Source organism: Panulirus ornatus, chromosome 7 (genome assembly GCF_036320965.1).
Source record: "Panulirus ornatus isolate Po-2019 chromosome 7, ASM3632096v1, whole genome shotgun sequence".
In the NCBI taxonomy this organism is placed as follows: domain Eukaryota; kingdom Metazoa; phylum Arthropoda; class Malacostraca; order Decapoda; family Palinuridae; genus Panulirus; species Panulirus ornatus.
In genome coordinates, this window is record NC_092230.1 from 28,697,488 (window position 1) to 28,716,100 (window position 18,613).

Consider the following 18,613-nt stretch of genomic DNA (forward strand, 5'->3'; position numbering starts at 1 on the left):
AGAGAGAGAGAGAGGCTGGGAACAGGAGAGAGGGGTGTGGCAGGAGGTGAGGCAGGCGTCATGGTTGGCAAGGGTCGGGTAGGGCAGCAGACGGCTAATGCTCTCTCTCCCTCAATTAACCTGACGTCATATATCTTGAAAATTATATACACTACGTTGGTGCCCTCCGCCCCCGCACGTGCAGCTGTGGTCCAGCTCTCACCACGTGCTACAACCACAAATGCCAGACCCAACAGTGTCATATCCACCAGTGTCGCATCCGGTGGTGTGACATCCACCAGCATAAAATTCGCCAGTGTCATATCCACCAGTGTCACACCCACCAACATCAAAGCGACCAGTGTCACAGCCAGAAGTGTCATATACAGGCCAGGAGGTTTAGTGGCTGGGTGCCACGCCCTAGGGCATCGGCAGGTAGGCCTCACCCAGCAAAGACCTATATATACACATAGTATATATCACTCTGCCCCTTACACATGGGGTATTTTTAAACCCATCACTGGGAGAGGAAAGACAACCTCCCCGGGTTGCGTACGGGTCGAGTAAGATGGTTAATAACTGGCTCCAAATGAGTCTTTTAATACCGTGTAGCACTCAGGTATTGTCATGTTGTGAAGGCAGTGGGGACGTGTGTGGTGGGTATGTGTGTCGAGTGGACGTGTGTGGCGTAGGTGTGCGTTGAGAGGACGTGTGTGGTGTGTGTGTGTGTGTGTGTGTGTGTGTGTTGAGCGGACGTGTGTGGCGCGTGAGTGTGCTGAGAGTACGTGTGTGGTGTGGGTGCGTATTGAGTGTACCTGTCAAAGGTTCGTGGGTGGCGTTATCCTCCTCACCCTCTTTCTGTCTTTGTTCCTCCTTGTCTTAACTCTAGCCATAGACGCGAGGAGGACTGAGAGCTATGATTGAGGTCTACGTCACTTGTCATACTGATACTGAAACCTGTGGTGATTACGAGGTACAGAGGGAGGGAGAGACTATCAATCGTAAATTTCAAACTTGTGTATGATCGTAGATGAATCGATGTTGCCGTAGTCACAGCGCTATCAATGAGGAACGTTTGGAAGATGGCTTACAGAAAAGTTGAAGTAGCATGTACTTATTCACTGGAGATTCTAAGTGTGTAATGTCGGATTCCTTTTGTTAATCAGTTTTTTTATTATTTCATTTCTCACTGGGTCTTTAAGTGCCCTTTGTATTCTACTAGTTTCTGCGAATATTGGTCTCAGGAATTCATGTCCTTCACAGCGTTAAGAGATCCTGGAAATCGGCCCCATTTGGTGAGCTGCTGCTAGTTAAGAGGTGAACACCCCCGCTACACTGACAGGAGGCTCAGTTTTTCTCGGATAAAAAATGATTCCAACAACGGCTAACGACAGTACTTGAGAGATATGATAGCTGAGAAACGATGAGGTAGTATCCGAAACGACATTTTACGAGTTTCTTTTCCAAAAGTCCAAATCTAAGACAGAACAGATAACTTACAGACTTATTTCCATTCTCTTCTCCCTCGCGTCATTTTCCGTCATGTCCACCCATGTTCTATGTGGCAAGGCTCCTTCTTCCTTGGATGACTGTTTCACATGGGCGCACGTCACCCAGCAGCCTACCGCTGTCTCCTCGGCCAACTTATCTGACAGCACATCCGAGTCTGTACATTCATCCTGACCTGGACAACCACAAGTCATGTGACAACACACCAACACCAGGGGTGTTCCCAGCAACACATACGTCGTCCACCATCCTTGACGAGGCATCAAGCTGAGGTGGTCTGGGCGGGTGCCATGCCGACCCACGTGTGTCATGACGTCACGGCACGCTTCGAACTGGATTAAGTTCCTACGTTGAAGTTATCAATATATATATATATATATATATATATATATATATATATATATATATATATATATATATATATATATATATATATATATATATCATAAAGATATTACGTGTGGATACTACGTTGGATAATACACACCCGAGAGATGGATCTAATCGGACACTGATGTAGAAGCAAGCCAAAGGTAAGCAACTGCATTGTGTCAGGTGTGGCTGAAGAGATACATAAGACTGTATTTCAGTGAGGTAAGACGCGGGCCTCTGGCACATGCAGAATGATCCGTGATATGTTTTCTGCTAGCTCCTTTGCCTCTGTTGGGCCCAACACTCCTACTTCAATTTGGATGTTGCTTTACAAGGAACCACGTAGTACAGCATGGTCACTGAAGTCCATCACACAAGAATGCTCATAAGATCCACAAGGGACAGCCAGTGAAGAGAGCTGGAGATTTTAGTGCTGATAAGATTTTAGAGTCACCAGGACACGATAAGAGCCTCGTGCAACCCTGGATGTGGGTAGGACGTGTGTCAGTGGCGCTCTCTGGCCGCCTGCAAGTCAACGTGTCGACCTGAACCTCTCTCTCTCTCTCTCTCTCTCTCTCTCTCTCTCTCTCTCTCTCTCTCTCTCTCTCTCTCTCTCTCCTCTCCAGCTTGATACTTGATGACGCCAAAGTGGCCCTACCATCTTTACACGATAGTGTGTACCTCCAGCGAATTTGATTGTGAAAGAGATATACGTATGAGATACCTTTGCCAGTGACCGAGTGAAACAATAACTCAATGAGGGCCTCTCGAGAGGCCTACGTCGGAGCTGCGTTTGCCTCACTGTAAACAAAGGGCCACGGCCCTCCGGACGTTGGAGTTGTGACCCACCCAACTAACCAGAGAAGTTGTGACCCACCCAGCTGATCACAGGAGTTGTGACCCACCCAGCTGATCACAGGAGTTGTGACCCACCCAGCTGATCACAGGAGTTGTGACCCACCCAGCTGATCACAGGAGTTGTGACCCACCCAGCTGATCACAGGAGTTGTGATCCACCCAGCTGATCACAGGAGTTGTGACCCACCCAGCTGATCACAGGAGTTGTGATCCACCCAGCTGATCACAGGAGTTGTGATCCACCCAGCTGATCACAGGAGTTGTGACCCACCCAGCTGATCACAGGAGTTGTGACCCACCCAGCTGATCACAGGAGTTGTGATCCACCCAGCTGATCACAGGAGTTGTGACCCACCCAGCTGATCACAGGAGTTGTGACCCACCCAGCTGATCACAGGAGTTGTGACCCACCCAGCTGATCACAGGAGTTGTGACCCACCCAGCTGATCACAGGAGTTGTGATCCACCCAGCTGACCACAGTTGTTGTGACCAAAGGAACTCCACAACAATTTCCTCGAGAGGCAGAGGGCGATCGCCTAACGGACGTTGATCACCGCATTCACTCTGTACCAACCAGTGCTCGTTCAGACGTTCACATACAAAATTGTCTTATACCTGCTACTGTGAATGTCATAGATAATTGATGAACAAGTGCACTGCTAAGCAAGGAAAGAGCTTCGTGTTCCCATAGTTATGTGTGTGTCAACTACTGTATTAATGAAACGCAGCCAACATGAAAATATTCATCACTTAATGTTCATCATCAAATACATATGTCAACACAGTATTACTGCAGTTCAAGCATATAACTTTATATCACTTAATGTTCACCATCAATTACATAATTTATGTCAACACAATACTACAGCAATTCAACCTGCACGTAACTTTACATCACTCAATGTTCAACAAATCACCACAAAATGTATAATGTGTAAACCATAAGATATGTTCCCTAAAACTTCCTGTACAATGTAGATAGACTTTATTAATGTGCTTATTGAAAGCGTAGAAGTATCCAGCCCCACCTTGATCTTAAGCTCTTTCGTCATTAAGAAACTAGTTTCTGTTATGACCTCTAGGTATGTAATTCCTCTGCTGTGTATTTTTAGCCGAATGGCTGCCTGAAATCATTAAACTGCTCTTCGTCAATTAATTCTATGTGGCTAATATTTCATTGACCCACAGACTTTAGAATGAGCTCCCTTGATTTTACCAAACACTCCAGCTTACGACTTTTTATGTATACGTGGAAGAATTCTATTTACCTGATATATATATATATATATATATATATATATATATATATATATATATATATATATATATATATATATAGAGAGAGAGAGAGAGAGAGAGAGAGAGAGAGAGAGAGAGAGAGAGAGAGAGAGAGAGAGAGAGAGAGAGAGAGAGGTATAACACTTTAGGTTACAAAGAGAAATATTTCTTAGACGAAAAATGCGGTACAAGTTTATGGAGGTTATGACCATGTCAATAGGTCATGATGATAGTATTTCCCCACGAGTTCTTACCATGGTACCATGTGGGTCGTGAGCCGCCAGTATGATAGCACGTGTCCCAACCTGGCCTGTCGCGACAGTGCCCGCGTGTCGCCACCCTCCGATACCACATAACTCATACAGTAATCTATTAATACAACACAAGTCGTAGGTGATACAACAAGGGATAGCACTAGGAGTGTGGAAATCAGAAATTATTTGCAGATGTTGGTGTGAGGAGACCACATGTGGTTGAGGGTTCATGGTTGTGTAGGAAGTGATTATGGTTGTGGTGGTATGGCTGGGGCCTGGGCTGGGCCTCGCTTGGGCTGCCAGTGCCCGACTAACCCTTCCCCAGCCTGGGCCGCTGCTGCCGCCCGCGCCACACACTTGGACCACGCCTCCCTCACCCTACCTGCCTACCTACTTACCTACACCCTTACTACCTTACATCATCCCTCGAACACCCTGCATCCTACACCCCATCGTTTTACACCCTCTGTAGATACACCTTCGGACCCACACACCTCCTGCCGTACATTTGCTGTTGAAAGCCACACAGCCACAGCAGAGGTGCTGATTTGACATATGTGGTTATGTGCGATGTTGCCCCCGCCCCCCTCTCTGTTTCCTTTGATTCTGTAAATATGAACTAAAAGACACAAGTCATTCCCAAGCGGTGTGGAAGACGACACCTGCCGCCCCACCTGTACCAGCTGTGAAGTTACCTCCGAGTGTAAACAACTGTTAACCTGAGACGCTCACACACGGTCGAGTGCACCAGAGACTCACCAGAACCAAAGGTGTTGTGGATACGTAAAATCAACCAAGTGTAACTTTCTTAGATGTTGTATGATGATCAATTACAAGTGAGTGTGCTTGGGTATGAGGACGAACAGTGAGGTGAGCGGGAGTGAGAGGGTTGTGAGACAAGCGTTACCAAGTTTTGAGTTCAAGTAAGTGGAGGACTATTGGACCTCTGTGGACCAGTGACCACCCTCCACGTCTGGAGCGCCACACTAGCGGACGTCCGGCCGCAAAAGACCTCTGAAGAGCGACACCAGTAGGCGTTTACCCCCCACACGACCCTTGAGTTGCGACATCACCAGACTTCCCAGCTGCAAACGAACTCCTGAGGTGCGACACCAGCACACGTCCAGCTGCAGACGACCCCCTGAGGAGACGTGTGGACCAGCAGACGTCTGGCGCCCTGCGACCCCCTCCCCCTCCACATGAAAGGGCGACGTGTGCCACAACAAGCACTGATTGACAGTGTTGGGAGGTAGCGTCGCCCTCCCTCGACGCTACAGGAGCCTGGCCTGAACCAGGACCTTCCAGCTAAATCTTCGTCTCTAGCGCACTGGACGTGGCCCTTCACCACCACAACCACCGCCACCGCACTGATTATTACCACCACCACCACATCACCATCAGGTAGGTTCCCTTGCGAGGTTGCCTGCCATATAGTCACCTCCATGATTCCTGCCCGTGACTCACTACAAAGTCTCCTGCTCAAGCCAGACGACACCACACTTACTGACTGAGCATCAGTGTGGAGTAGCATGGCAGTGTGAGAGACACACTTACCCTTCTCTTGTCAGCGGATTCGTATAAGAAAGTATTTCTTTTCAAGGGCAGACGAGATAAAACTGCGAACATTGTCCCGACGCTCGTCCAAGCGTAGTAATCTGGCCGTGTTTTTGACATCACTCGCGAGAGTGAAAAAAAAGAGGTAAATATAGACGTCATGTGTCCGTGTTCACACCAACACACACACACACACACACACACACACACACACACACGCGCGGCGCGGATGTAATCTGAAAGACAAATATACATTTCCAAGAGAGCTGGCCGACTACTAATGCTGCCGTGGACACAAAGGTTAAAGAAATAAAAGAAAAGAAGATAAAGGCAAGTTAGCAGACGAGGGAGGAAGCTTAGGTAAAATACTGAAAATATTAGCGGCTTTTCAGCCGGCATCACACGTCGCTCCCATCTGTAGCTCTCGCTGGAGCGCCAGGCATCATTCAGCATATTAACGTGCTGGGGGAAACATAACAAGGTAGCGACAGACGACTGAGGGAAGCATCAGTCTGATCAACAGTCTGGGAGTTTTTTCTTCCTGTAGTAAGAAAATTAACGAATATGATGACATCAGAATTTTCAGCGTGAAATCATTTCCACACGACGGTATCTGGCAGTACAAATGAGTTATATTGCCCAAAACCGCTATTCTTTAATTACCTCACCATCTCCTCCCGGTCTTGGTATTGGAAAACAACCTAGTTCAAGTGATGCAACTTTCATATATCTATCGAAATGACAATATAGACAATTAAGTACAAAGAACAAAAATCTGTTATTGAATGATATTTAGTCTGGGTTGAGCCAGCAGTATTCTGGAAAGGGAGCTGTGGTTTCGGTGCATTATACACGACAGCTAGAGACTGAGTGTGAACGAATGTGGCCTTTGTTGTCTTTTTCCTAGCGCTGCCTCGCGCACATGCGGGGGGTGGAGGTTGTTATTTCATGTGTAGCGGGGTGGCGACGAGAATGAATAAGGGCAGACAGTATGAATTATGTACATATGTATATATGTATATGTATGTGTGTGTATACATATGTATACGTTGAAATGTGTAGGCATGTATATGTGCGTGTGTGTATGTGGGTGGGTTGGGCCATTCTTTCGTCTGTTTCCTTGCGCTACCTCGCTAACGCGGGAGACAGCGACAAAGCATAATGAATAGAAAATAGAATATATATATATATATATATATATATATATATATATATATATATATATATATATATATATATATATATACACACACACACTTAGTTTCAGGAACTCTGGGTTACAGCAAGCTCCTGCCTCGAATCTCACAGCAATCTGTGGATTAAAGAGAGTCTTAAAGGATACACTAGCATTCTTTCCGCAGTTCTTGACGGTGGACAGCTGGGAGGCCGGTGCTACCCCACCATATGGTACAAGGATTTAGCTGTGTGTGTGTGCCTGGCATTGGAAAGGGAGATTGAGTTACATAGTAAAGTTGAATATTCATAGACATCCAATGAAGAAACGAAGGAGAGAGAGAAACAAATACCTACCAACTTATCTACGAGTACTTACCAAGTGTCTGGGTTGTTGAATAACAGTGTTGCTCTAGCCTGACACACACCTCTCATCATTGTCTATTCGAGATCGATCAGAGATCGACCTCAGCCATTTTAACAGGCTTTCTTTGAAATGTTTATATAGATGTCCCTAGGGTGATTCTGTGTCTTCCAATCTGAAAGGCTTTTATATTCATATCATTATTCTTGATGCTCTCTATTTGCTGCCATGGATAAAGTGGTATGTACCATTCTCTATCCACAGCCAAGCCTCACGGACCTTTTGGTGGTACCCCTCGTCAGTTTCATATGCTGTGGTTCAGTTCATTTGTCCCCGTTGACCTCTGTATGCCATATCGCTCCACTCGCTCTAACACTCGCACACCTCACACCCACCTGAACGAACAGACCCCAAACATTCAGAAACTTTCACTCTATCCTTCCTCATCCTCCTCGATTTCTCCCTTTTCCTTGTTCCCTCCACATCTGACATGTATACTCTGTCATCCTCTCCTCACTCATCCTTTCCACATGTCCACACCATTTCAGCATACGCTCTTCAGCTCTGTCGTATATATTTCTCTTACTACCGCACCTCTCTCTTACCCTAACATTTCTTATTTGATCAACCCTCCTCGCACCAGAAATTGTCCTCAGACATTCAATTTCAAACATATCCTCCCTTTTTCTACATCTTTATCTAAGGTCCATGCCTTGCATCCATAAAACACGGTTGGGACTACTAAACCATCAAATATACCCATCATTTTCCTTTCTATGATTTCTTCAATGAGCCCAGGACTTCTGCCCCCTCACCCACCCTATGGTTCACTTCGACTTCTATGGTTCCATTCACTGCCAATATTCACTCTCAAGTATCTAAAGCTCTTCACTTCCTCTAAGATCTCTTCATTCAAACTCACAATCCAAATAATCTGCTTCTCTTCATTTCTGTTTATTCACATTTACTCTCAACGTTCTTTTCGCACACACTCTGCCAAACTCAGGTACCAACTTCTACAATTTCTCACTTGAATCTGCCACCAGCATTGAGTCATCAACAAACAGCAACTGACTTATTTCTCAGGCCTTTACACCTCCAATAGACTGCATACCTGCTTCTCTCTGCAAGACACTTGCTTTCATCTACCTCATAAGCCCGTTCATAGATAAATTGAACAACTATGGTGATATCACACTCTCCTGCCACACACACACACACACACACACACACACACACACACACACACACACACACACACAACTATCAATCAATCTATCTATCTATCTATCTATTATCTATCTATCTATCTATCTATCTATCTATCTATCTATCTATCTATCTATATATATATATATATATATATATATATATATATATATATATATATATATATATATATATATATATATTTATATATAACTATGACAGCTTAGTTACCAGCACAGGGAAACATTTCTCTGACTACACGTGCAGGAAGTAGCAAGTAATCCTTGCCCTAGACGCCACATACATATGTTACAAAAATTTCACACTGACGCAGTTGAGACGAGGCACAGGTGTGGGGGGTTAGTGACAGCGGCGGGTGATAGGGCGCGTCTGGCGGGACTGAAACTGCGGCAGCACCTCCCTAGGGCGACACTCGGCTCTGATGGGGCAAGACTAGACCTGACACTTAAGAAACATGCTCAAGGACCGTGACGTCGTCCTCAAGGATCGCATCGTGCTCATGGCTTACACCGTCATGATCGAGTGTCGTAAACTGCTGGGTGCAGAAGGATCGTACCGTCGTGGTCAAGGGGGTCACTGTATGACGTCCGCTGGAGAGGGTTCTCATTCATAACTTGCGTGGCGGCGGTGGGCGAGGTGCGTGGTCCGGGGAGGGACGCCCGCCACTTGGCCCTCAACAATGGCAAGCGTCACCTGCACTTACTCTAGCGTGGAGGTGCAACGCGCGGCCTCCTGCTAACCCCCCCCCCCCCAACCACACACACACACACACACACACACACACACAGATCGCAAACGCTGAGACACCTCCCCGAAACTACGTACGCATTTAGCCTAACTTGAACATATCATTTGTTAAAAGATACGTGTGTAATGTGTTACTTTACAGGAAGCTGTCTTAACTTGCTACTAACACAAACACGCACAGTTTATATATATATATATATATATATATATATATATATATATATATATATATATATATATATATATATATATATATATATATATATATATATATATATATATATATATATATATATATATATATATATATATATATATATATATATATATATATATATATATATATATATCACGTACTATCAAAATAAACTGATGTACCTCCTTTCACCTAAGGATTCGAGTGTGTGGAGTGTAACAGCTCTGCTATGGCGGAATAAAAGTCTCCCATATCAGTCTTCTATGATCCATGAGATCCAGTAGCGCCCATGGAATCAACAGTGTGCGCAGAGTTGATCGAGTCAGAAATGATGGGGGTAAGAAAGAGGCGTAGTATTAAGAAGAGTATTGTTGAGAGGGCTGAAGAGTGTGAATTGAAATGGTTTAGTCAAATGGAGAGGATGATCGAGGAGAGGTCGACAAAGAGGGGTCTATGTGTCAGAAGTGGCGTTGACAAGAAGGAGGGGAGGAACAAATTGGAGATGTATGGTGGATATATGTGTGTATATGTAGCCCACTTGTACAGAACAAGAGGGGATGATTAAGGAACCACCAATATAGCCTAACCCGACCAATTACTTGGCTCTGGTCATAATAATCAACGCAGACGACCTACACTCAATATCACATGTTTTTATCACAGTGTCAAGACGATCAGCAAACCAACTCGAGAGCAGAACAAACCTCCGACCATCACCCAGTATTGTGAGAGCCAACACCTCCCTGTCTATCACCCTCCCACTCACGGGTTCGGGTGATTGGGAGGGTAAGGCGCTGGGGGTTCGACTGGGCCGAATATTTCCACCCACGCGCTCACCAGGATCCTTCACCCGTCACCATAACATCTAACAAACATATACCAAATATAATTCAGTCGTAAGAAATGAAAGAAAGAAATTATCGGAAGTTTGTTTAGGGCGACCTAAATAGACATTCAGCTCCGGCACCCGACGAAAATGAAGCTTTTCACGGAACGCTTCTGAGATATAGAGAAGCCTGGTGTGTTCACTTCTGTAAGTAATGTTTCGTATCTTCACTTTTGTAAGTAATACGAATGATAATACGGCTTCTCCTTGTCGATAAATGTTTATTTTTCTATTGAAAAAAGAAAATAATCTCATTGTATCATAAGGTTTTATGGTACATATAGCGTCTTTTTCTTATACTTGATAGCCGTTTCCCGCATTATTGAGGCAGCGCCAAGAACAGGTGAAAAAAGGTCCCATTCGCTTACATTCATTCTCTAGCTTTAATGTGTATTACACCAAAACCACAACCCGCAATCCACATCCAGGCCCTATAGATCTTTCCATGGTTTACCCCGGACGGTTTACATGCCCTGGTTTAGTCCAGTGGCTGCACGTCAACCCCTGTATAACACATCGTTTCAATTTACTCTATTCCGTGGACACCTTTCACACTCCTGCATGTTCAGGTTTTTATCACTCAAAATCTTTTTTAACCCCGTCCTTCCATCACCAATTTGGTCTCCCGCTTCTCCTTGTTCTCTCCACTTCTGACACATATATCCTCTTAAACTCTCTTATTTATTCTCTCCATATGTTCAAACTAATTAAACACATCCTCTTCTGCTCTCTCTACCACACTCTTTTTGTTACCACACATCTCCCTTACCCTTTCATTACTTACTCGATCAAACCACCTCACACCACATATTGTCCTCAAACAATTGTTCCAACACACCCACCCTATTTCGCACATCCCAAAATCCAATTTACATTGTTTGGATTACTATACCTTTAGACATACCTATTTTGTCCTCCCATATAACGACTTTCCTCTCCGCACATTCTTACATGCTCCCAGAACCTTCTCCCCCCCACGCACCTTGTGACTCATTTCCGCTCTCATGGTTCCATTTGCCGTCATATCCACTCCCATATAATTAAAATACCCCACTTTCATCCAATTTCTTTTTCATTCAAACTCAAACAAACCCAAATTAATTTGTCCCTCTACCTTGCTAAATCTTGTAACATTGCTTTAATTTACATTTACTCTTCCTCTTTTCACACACTTCCAAACTCAGTTACCAACTTTTGCAATTTCCCACTTGAATCCGCCACCAGTGATATGTCAACTGTAAAGGACAACTGATTCGCTTTCCAGTCCCCATTATCTCCAACAGATTGCAGATTCGCCTCTCTCTCGAAGTTTCTTGCATTTATGTCCCCTCTCCACCGTATCTATAAACAATTGTATATACACCACAGATCGAATTCGAACCCCGGGTAAGGCTCCTGGCTGCCTCGGCCACACGGAGTTTAAGAGACACATACACCCAGGGTTCGAATCCGATCCATGGTGTAAGCCATTTAGAAGAGCACCACTTAATTGATTCTCCGCATGGTTTTCGACATCGCTCATGCTTGACGAATCTGCTTGATTTCTTTTAATATATAATCAACATGTATGATACGATAAAACAGTGGATCTAGAGTTTCAGAAAGCTTTTTATGTGGTTTCGTATCAAAAGATACTGACAAAAATTGTCGCACGGCATTGATGGGGTTGTACTTCTGTGGATAGAAAAATGGTTGACTGGCCGTAAACAAAGAGCTGTTATCAATGATCAAGCTTCAGAATGGTTAGATGTAACAAATGGAGTGCCACAAGGATCAGTCTTGGGACCGATTCTCTTTCTCATATACATTATGATATTGATAATGGGCTGCATTGCAAGATATCCAAATTCGTTGTTGATACAAAGCTGGGAAATAAATCTACAAATGAACTCGAACGTCTACAGCTTCAAGCTGGCTTAGACAAACGATGAAATGGGCTCATAAGTGGCAAATGAATTTTGCTATCGATATTGCAAAGTTTCACATATCGGTAGTAAACGAAAAAGCACAATTACAGTATGAATTCTACTGAAATGTCAAAGGTAAATGAGGAAAACGACTTGGGCGTAATAATCTCAAAAGAGCGAACAGTATTCTTAAATTCCCAGTTTGGGGCCATCGAATTTAAGTGTAGGGAAATTATCCTCACTTTTTCAATTCATTGGCTAGTCCACATCTTGAATTTTGTGGTCAGTTTTGGTCACCCTACCTTAAAAGAAAAGTACCACGATGATTCGCGGTCTGAAAAACAAAGTCTCTTAGATCAGATGAACCATGATCTATCAAGTTACTCAAGAGTTGATTCGTCTGATTTTTCTTGTAGTTATGGGTACAAACTTGTGGAGCAAGCGTTCTACTTCGAAAGAAGCGAGGTACTTTTTATTCAACAGGATTGTTAACACTTGGAACGATTTACCAATTAGAGTGGTTGAAAGTAGTACTTTTGATACGTTTAAGGATAGGCTCGAAAAATACTTCGCTTTAAGCCTACGATTTTCATCATTTGCGCCTCCTTAGTCAAAATGACAACTTGCAAGTTATTCTCTTTAAATCATTTGTATGCATTCTAACTTTTACCGCACTGATCTGTGAGTTTTTGATATCTTCCAAAATCACAAACATCCTCGAAAGGACCCAGTGGTCTGTTGCTCTTTCAACTCTTTTGTATAACCACAAGGAAACGGATATATGATGGTGGAAATTTCTTGAACCTAGCCAGCTGATAATGATTTTGTCTTATCTCTACAGGTGTGGAGACCACGACCAGTAGACTTCTACCGTCTGGCCGGTACATCAATTTAGCGCATCCGTCCCTTGGTACCTGTGGCTTCCAGACGAACCAACAGTGATGATGTTGACCGAAGTGATGATGCTGACTGAAGGAACTATTGTGTTCAGACATCCCCCTGAGACCACGGCCAGTCTGTGTATATAGAGAGACCAAATAGACTGATACGGAAGTTTCAGTAGATCGTTGCTTTGTGAATAGTAAAGACTTGTCGTTGTGTGTAGTGCAACAGATCTTTTGACCTCGTGTCGCTCACTGTTAGCAGAAAACAGCTATCTTCTCCAAGACCTCCGCCTGGAGTGAGGATCGACCCGTCTTACCACAGCGTGAAAGATCGACCAAGCCCGCCTCATATCAAGACCTAGGACCGTCTAGATTCTTCAGCAGAGCCTGGAACCGCTCCTCGCTGGGCTTGAACACATTCCTCTAAAATTTGTGTGACGGTGCGGCCAGCCAGAGGGCCGGTCAGCGAGCCTCCCCGGCGCCAGTCACAGGATGTCCCAGTGCTGCCGGTGTCTGTGCTGCCGGGAGGAGAGCTCCGAGGACTCCGACCTGGAGGAGGAGGTGGCCTTACCCCCCGGCCTCCTGCCTGTGCAGAACGAGGGCAAGGCCCAGGAGACTGTCCCCATCCATACCCCCACCGCCAGCAGGTAGGTTTGCCTCTGGTCATTGCTGTAGCAACTTCCTAGATCATAACTGAAGACCCGCCAGGCTGTTAACATCTCGTATTATGGTAAACGAATGTACTAATTCTAGCAGTGAATTAAAGAATAGAGAAGGGACGTTATCCAAAGCAAATAAACTACGTTAGAACCAAATTCTCACCTTCGAATATAATCTAAACAGACTGAAAAGAGCTGCATTTATCCTTGTATGATATTCTACCTCACGTGAGGTGCTTCTATACTGGTTCATACCAGGTTGAAGATGGCTGGATTAGGTGGGTGTAGCTTTTATAGGAAAGTTGGGGAAAACTGAGTTTATGACTGGTATAATCTTATAAACCATCAGATCTAATAACGAGAAATTTATATCTGACGCATCAGCATTTGTTACAACTACTTTGAATTGTCATAGGTGCTGCATGACACCACCAGGTCTGGGTTAGGCTGGTCGTGTTCCAATGACACTCTGCCTGGACCGTGAGGGACTTCTTGAGTTACCACGACACACCACTTGGACGGTGACATATTGGTCGTGTTCCCATGTCACACCACCCTACTGTACACGTTGCACGGGATTAAATAGATAAAAAGAGGCAAAAGATATTCCTCGAACGCAGCCCTTATGTTTATATTGTCATACCGTTCGGCCACTGGCATTACTACTGCCCAGCTCAGCAGGTCGAGCCATCATGGTGGCAGAAGAGTGAAATAAATCACATGCGCGGAACCTTGAGCCCTCCTCCTGTCACCACGACCCATTGCACACTTTTATGGCTGTCACTGCTCGGAAGGATTATCAAAACCTACCAATTTTTCCTGCCTTCTTGCAGTGTGAGACTTACGCTCAGTGCATAACATTCTCAGAGGGTTTGTGTCTTAGTAAACCGTCTAGACATTAGTGGAATGTAAATGCTAAATAGGCATTCGATTATCTGAACGTGAAGAAAAAAAAATAATGTTGACGTGACCGCACTGTCACCCTCAGAGATGTTCATGAGTGGCCTCAGGCAGCGTCAACGCCGCAGCTGCCAGACATACATATCTAATTTACAGGCCGTAAACATGTCCGACATTGGCACTTTTTTTTCTGCTTTTCAACGTCATATTACGCGCGTCACATTTTTTCTTTTTTTCCTAGCTGGTACAGAGATAGATTTTTAATTAAATTTAGACCAAGTAATTGCCAAGTACAAGATTTATAGGCAGACCAGGAAGATAGGCAATAGACGATAAAAGAAACAGATGGGACTGACAGATGATGGCGGAGAGGGACGGAGACAGAGAGCCAGAAGACAATCAGATAACGTTTCATGGATAGAAATCCAAGCAGAAAGACAGACGGGCTGTATGAGGACCATTAACATTCCGGTACTTTTAGCTTTATCTGTGACATCAAATTCCCTTTGCGGTTAACGAGAGCAAGACTTATTTTCATGAGTTACGTAAGTCATAATATAAGCAGCTCCACTGCAACTCTGTAGGTTTTGTCTATAAGTCTGACACACTTTCCGTTCTTATCCTATCACCAGTGGTGTTCCCCAGGGTTCTGTCCTACCGCCCACTCTCTTTTTTTCTCTCCACGAACTCTCTTCAACTTTTAACCCAATGTGCACTTACGATTCCACTCTGCATACTTGTCACTCACTTTCCCTCCACCCCTAATATTAGTTATTTTTCTCGCACTGAACATATATCCTCTCTTAACTCGAACTTGTGCAGCTTCACAGAATGGGGAAGCATTAACCTGGTTAAATCAAGTGGTGCTAAAACGCAATTTCTATTTGTACCTTTCCTAAATGTTATCCTCTCTTAACTCGAACTTGTGCAGCTTCACAGAATGGGGAAGCATTAACCTGGTTAAATCAAGTGGTGCTAAAACGCAATTTCTATTTGTACCTTTCCTAAATGTTACTCGTTTCCCTCTTTTCAATTTAAAGAGACTACAACTCGTCCTTGTGATAACATGAACATGTTGAGCATAACCGCATTCTCCTCTCTCTTCGAGAAATTCCATATAAGCAATATCGCAAAATCTTTTTTTTTTTTTTTTTTTATACTTTGTCGCTGTCTCCCGCGTTTGCGAGGTAGCGCAAGGAAACAGACGAAAGAAATGGCCCAACCCCCCCCATACACATGTACATACACACGTCCACACACGCAAATATACATACCTACACAGCTTTCCATGGTTTACCCCGGACGCTTCACATGCCTTGATTCAATCCACTGACAGCACGTCAACCCCTGTATACCACATCGCTCCAATTCACTCTATTCCTTGCCCTCCTTTCACCCTCCTGCATGTTCAGGCCCCGATCACACAAAATCCTTTTCACTCCATCTTTCCACCTCCAATTTGGTCTCCCTCTTCTCCTCGTTCCCTCCACCTCCGACACATATATCCTCTTGGTCAATCTTTCCTCACTGATTCTCTCCATGTGCCCAAACCATTTCAAAACACCCTCTTCTGCTCTCTCAACCCGCTCTTTTTATTTCCACACATCTCTCTTACCCCTACGTTACTTACTCGATCAAACCACCTCCACACCACACATTGTCCTCAAACATCTCATTTCCAGCACATCCATCCTCCTGCGCACAACTCTATCCATAGCCCACGCCTCGCAACCATACAACATTGTTGGAACTACTATTCCTTCAAACATACCCATTTTTGCTTTCCGGGATAATGTTCTCGACTTCCACACATTTTTCAAGGCTCCCAAAATTTTCGCCCCCTCCCCCACCCTATGATCCACTTCCGCTTCCATGGTTCCATCCGCTGACAAGATCCACTCCCAGATATCTAAACACTTCACTTCCTCCAGTTTTTCACCATTCAAACTCACCTCCCAATTGACTTGACCCTCAACCCTACTGTACCTAATAACCTTGCTCTTATTCACATTTACTCTTAACTTTCTTCTTCCACACACTTTACCAAACTCCGTCACCAAAATCTACTTCCCAAAAACTGCCGTTGTTGTACTGTTTCTTTTAGATGTTGGAGGCTCTAGTCACGGACAAAAGTGCATATTGCGCTCGGGTCCTAATTGAAAATATATAGAAGTTACAGAAAGAGAAAAAGAAGAGACAGGGAAAAGTATCTACGAATTTTGGAGGATGTTAAAAACCAGTCTTCTAAAACGTGCCACGTCGTAGCTTATTGGGAAAGACATGAAAGGGTAGAGCTTCGATATGTAAGGAAAGAAGCAGTTATCAAAAAGCTCACCCTAGCGTTGCCAAGTGCCACACAGTAATCATGTGATATATATATATATATATATATATATATATATATATATATATATATATATATATATATATATATATATATATATATATATATATATATGGTTAAGGGCATGACCTTGATAAGGGCCTCAATTGCCCGTGTCGTCTAACATAATAAAAAAAAAGTACTTTTCGCGTAATGGGGAAAGTCAGGTGACCTAAAGTTTCAGTAGGTGGAAGAAAACTGTGACCGCCAGTTTCAGGGATGGCAAAAGTAACCTGATCAGTTTGGAGAAACGGGGATAAGGACATGTTTCATTTGGAAAAGCTTCGGTGATGGTGATAAGTCAAAGTTTCAGTATATGAAGACGCTTAGGCAGGATTAATTTTCAGAAAGTCGGGCACAAAGGTAAAGGGAAGTGAGGTTCAGGAAAGTTTCACTGGTTGTTGAAACTAGGATAAGTATAGTTTCCAGTAGGAGGATGTCTTTCAGTAAGTCCCACTTTCACCTTGCAAATGATAAGATATGTTTCAGTCGGCCAAAAGGTGGAGTGGGTGCCATAAGACTCGGTTTCGTTTGGGTAACATACTGAAAGGCAAGTTTCATAGGTAAAGTTTCAGTGAGAGGATGCTCTTTGGGGATAAAACTCAGTTTCAATCGGCTATGATACAAAGAGAAAGCTAAGTTTCAGTGAGCAACAGGAAGGAGCCGTGTGAATACTTTGTGGGTAAGAAACCTAGTTTCAGTTGCTTAAGAAACAGACGAAAAGCCAAGTTTCACCGGGAAAGTTTCAGAGGAGTAAAGCTCAGCTTGACGACGATTGAGAAACAGAGGCAGGTGATGGGGTGGGTCTGTTTCACATGCGACAGAGCTGTGGCACACCGGACGAGGCGTACAGTGACTGTGGCACACCCGATGAGGTATAGCACCAAATAGGTCGTGACTGTGGCACACCAGCTGAGGTATAGCGCTATGTAGCTCGTGCCTGTAGCACGCTAGTAGAGTCACAGCGCTATGTAGCTCGCGACTGTGACACACAAAATGAAGCACAGCACTTTAACGTGGCTCGCGGGCGTAGCTAGGGCAGGTGAGACAACACTATGTACCTAGTGAGAGTAGCACACCATATGGAGCATAGAACTGTGTGAATCGTAAATGCTGCACACCGAGTGAGCTATAGGTCTATGTAACCCATAAAGGCTGCTCACCAGGTGAGACACAGTTCTACGTAACTCAGGAATACTGTCCACCAGGTGAGACATAGCTCACTGTAACTCATAAATGCTGCTCACCAGGTGAGGCACAGTACTATATAACTCATGAATGTTGCACACCAGGTGAGGCACAGCGCTATGTAACTCATGACTGAGGCAACACGTGGCACATGGGACTTTGGCATGCGTCTATAGGGTAGTATGCAGCCCACGCACTCTGCATGCGTTCTTAACCCGTGCACCAAGTTACCCCGCCACACACACACACACACACACACACACACACACACACACACACACACATAAGGGC

General features: G+C 44.3%; 1 protein-coding gene across 1 annotated transcript in view; it reads left to right on the forward strand.

Annotated features, from left to right (window-relative positions):
- Positions 1–4,540: 4,540 nt before the first annotated feature.
- Positions 4,541–18,613, forward strand: part of LOC139749476 (fibroblast growth factor 1-like) — a 42,186-nt gene continuing 28,113 nt past the window's right edge. Inside the window, exons 1-2 of the mRNA XM_071663383.1 lie at positions 4,541–5,652; positions 13,150–13,839. Of these exons, the coding sequence (XP_071519484.1) occupies positions 13,685–13,839 (155 nt within the window). The 5' untranslated portion in view covers positions 4,541–5,652; positions 13,150–13,684. The remainder of the gene's footprint in view (positions 5,653–13,149; positions 13,840–18,613) is intronic.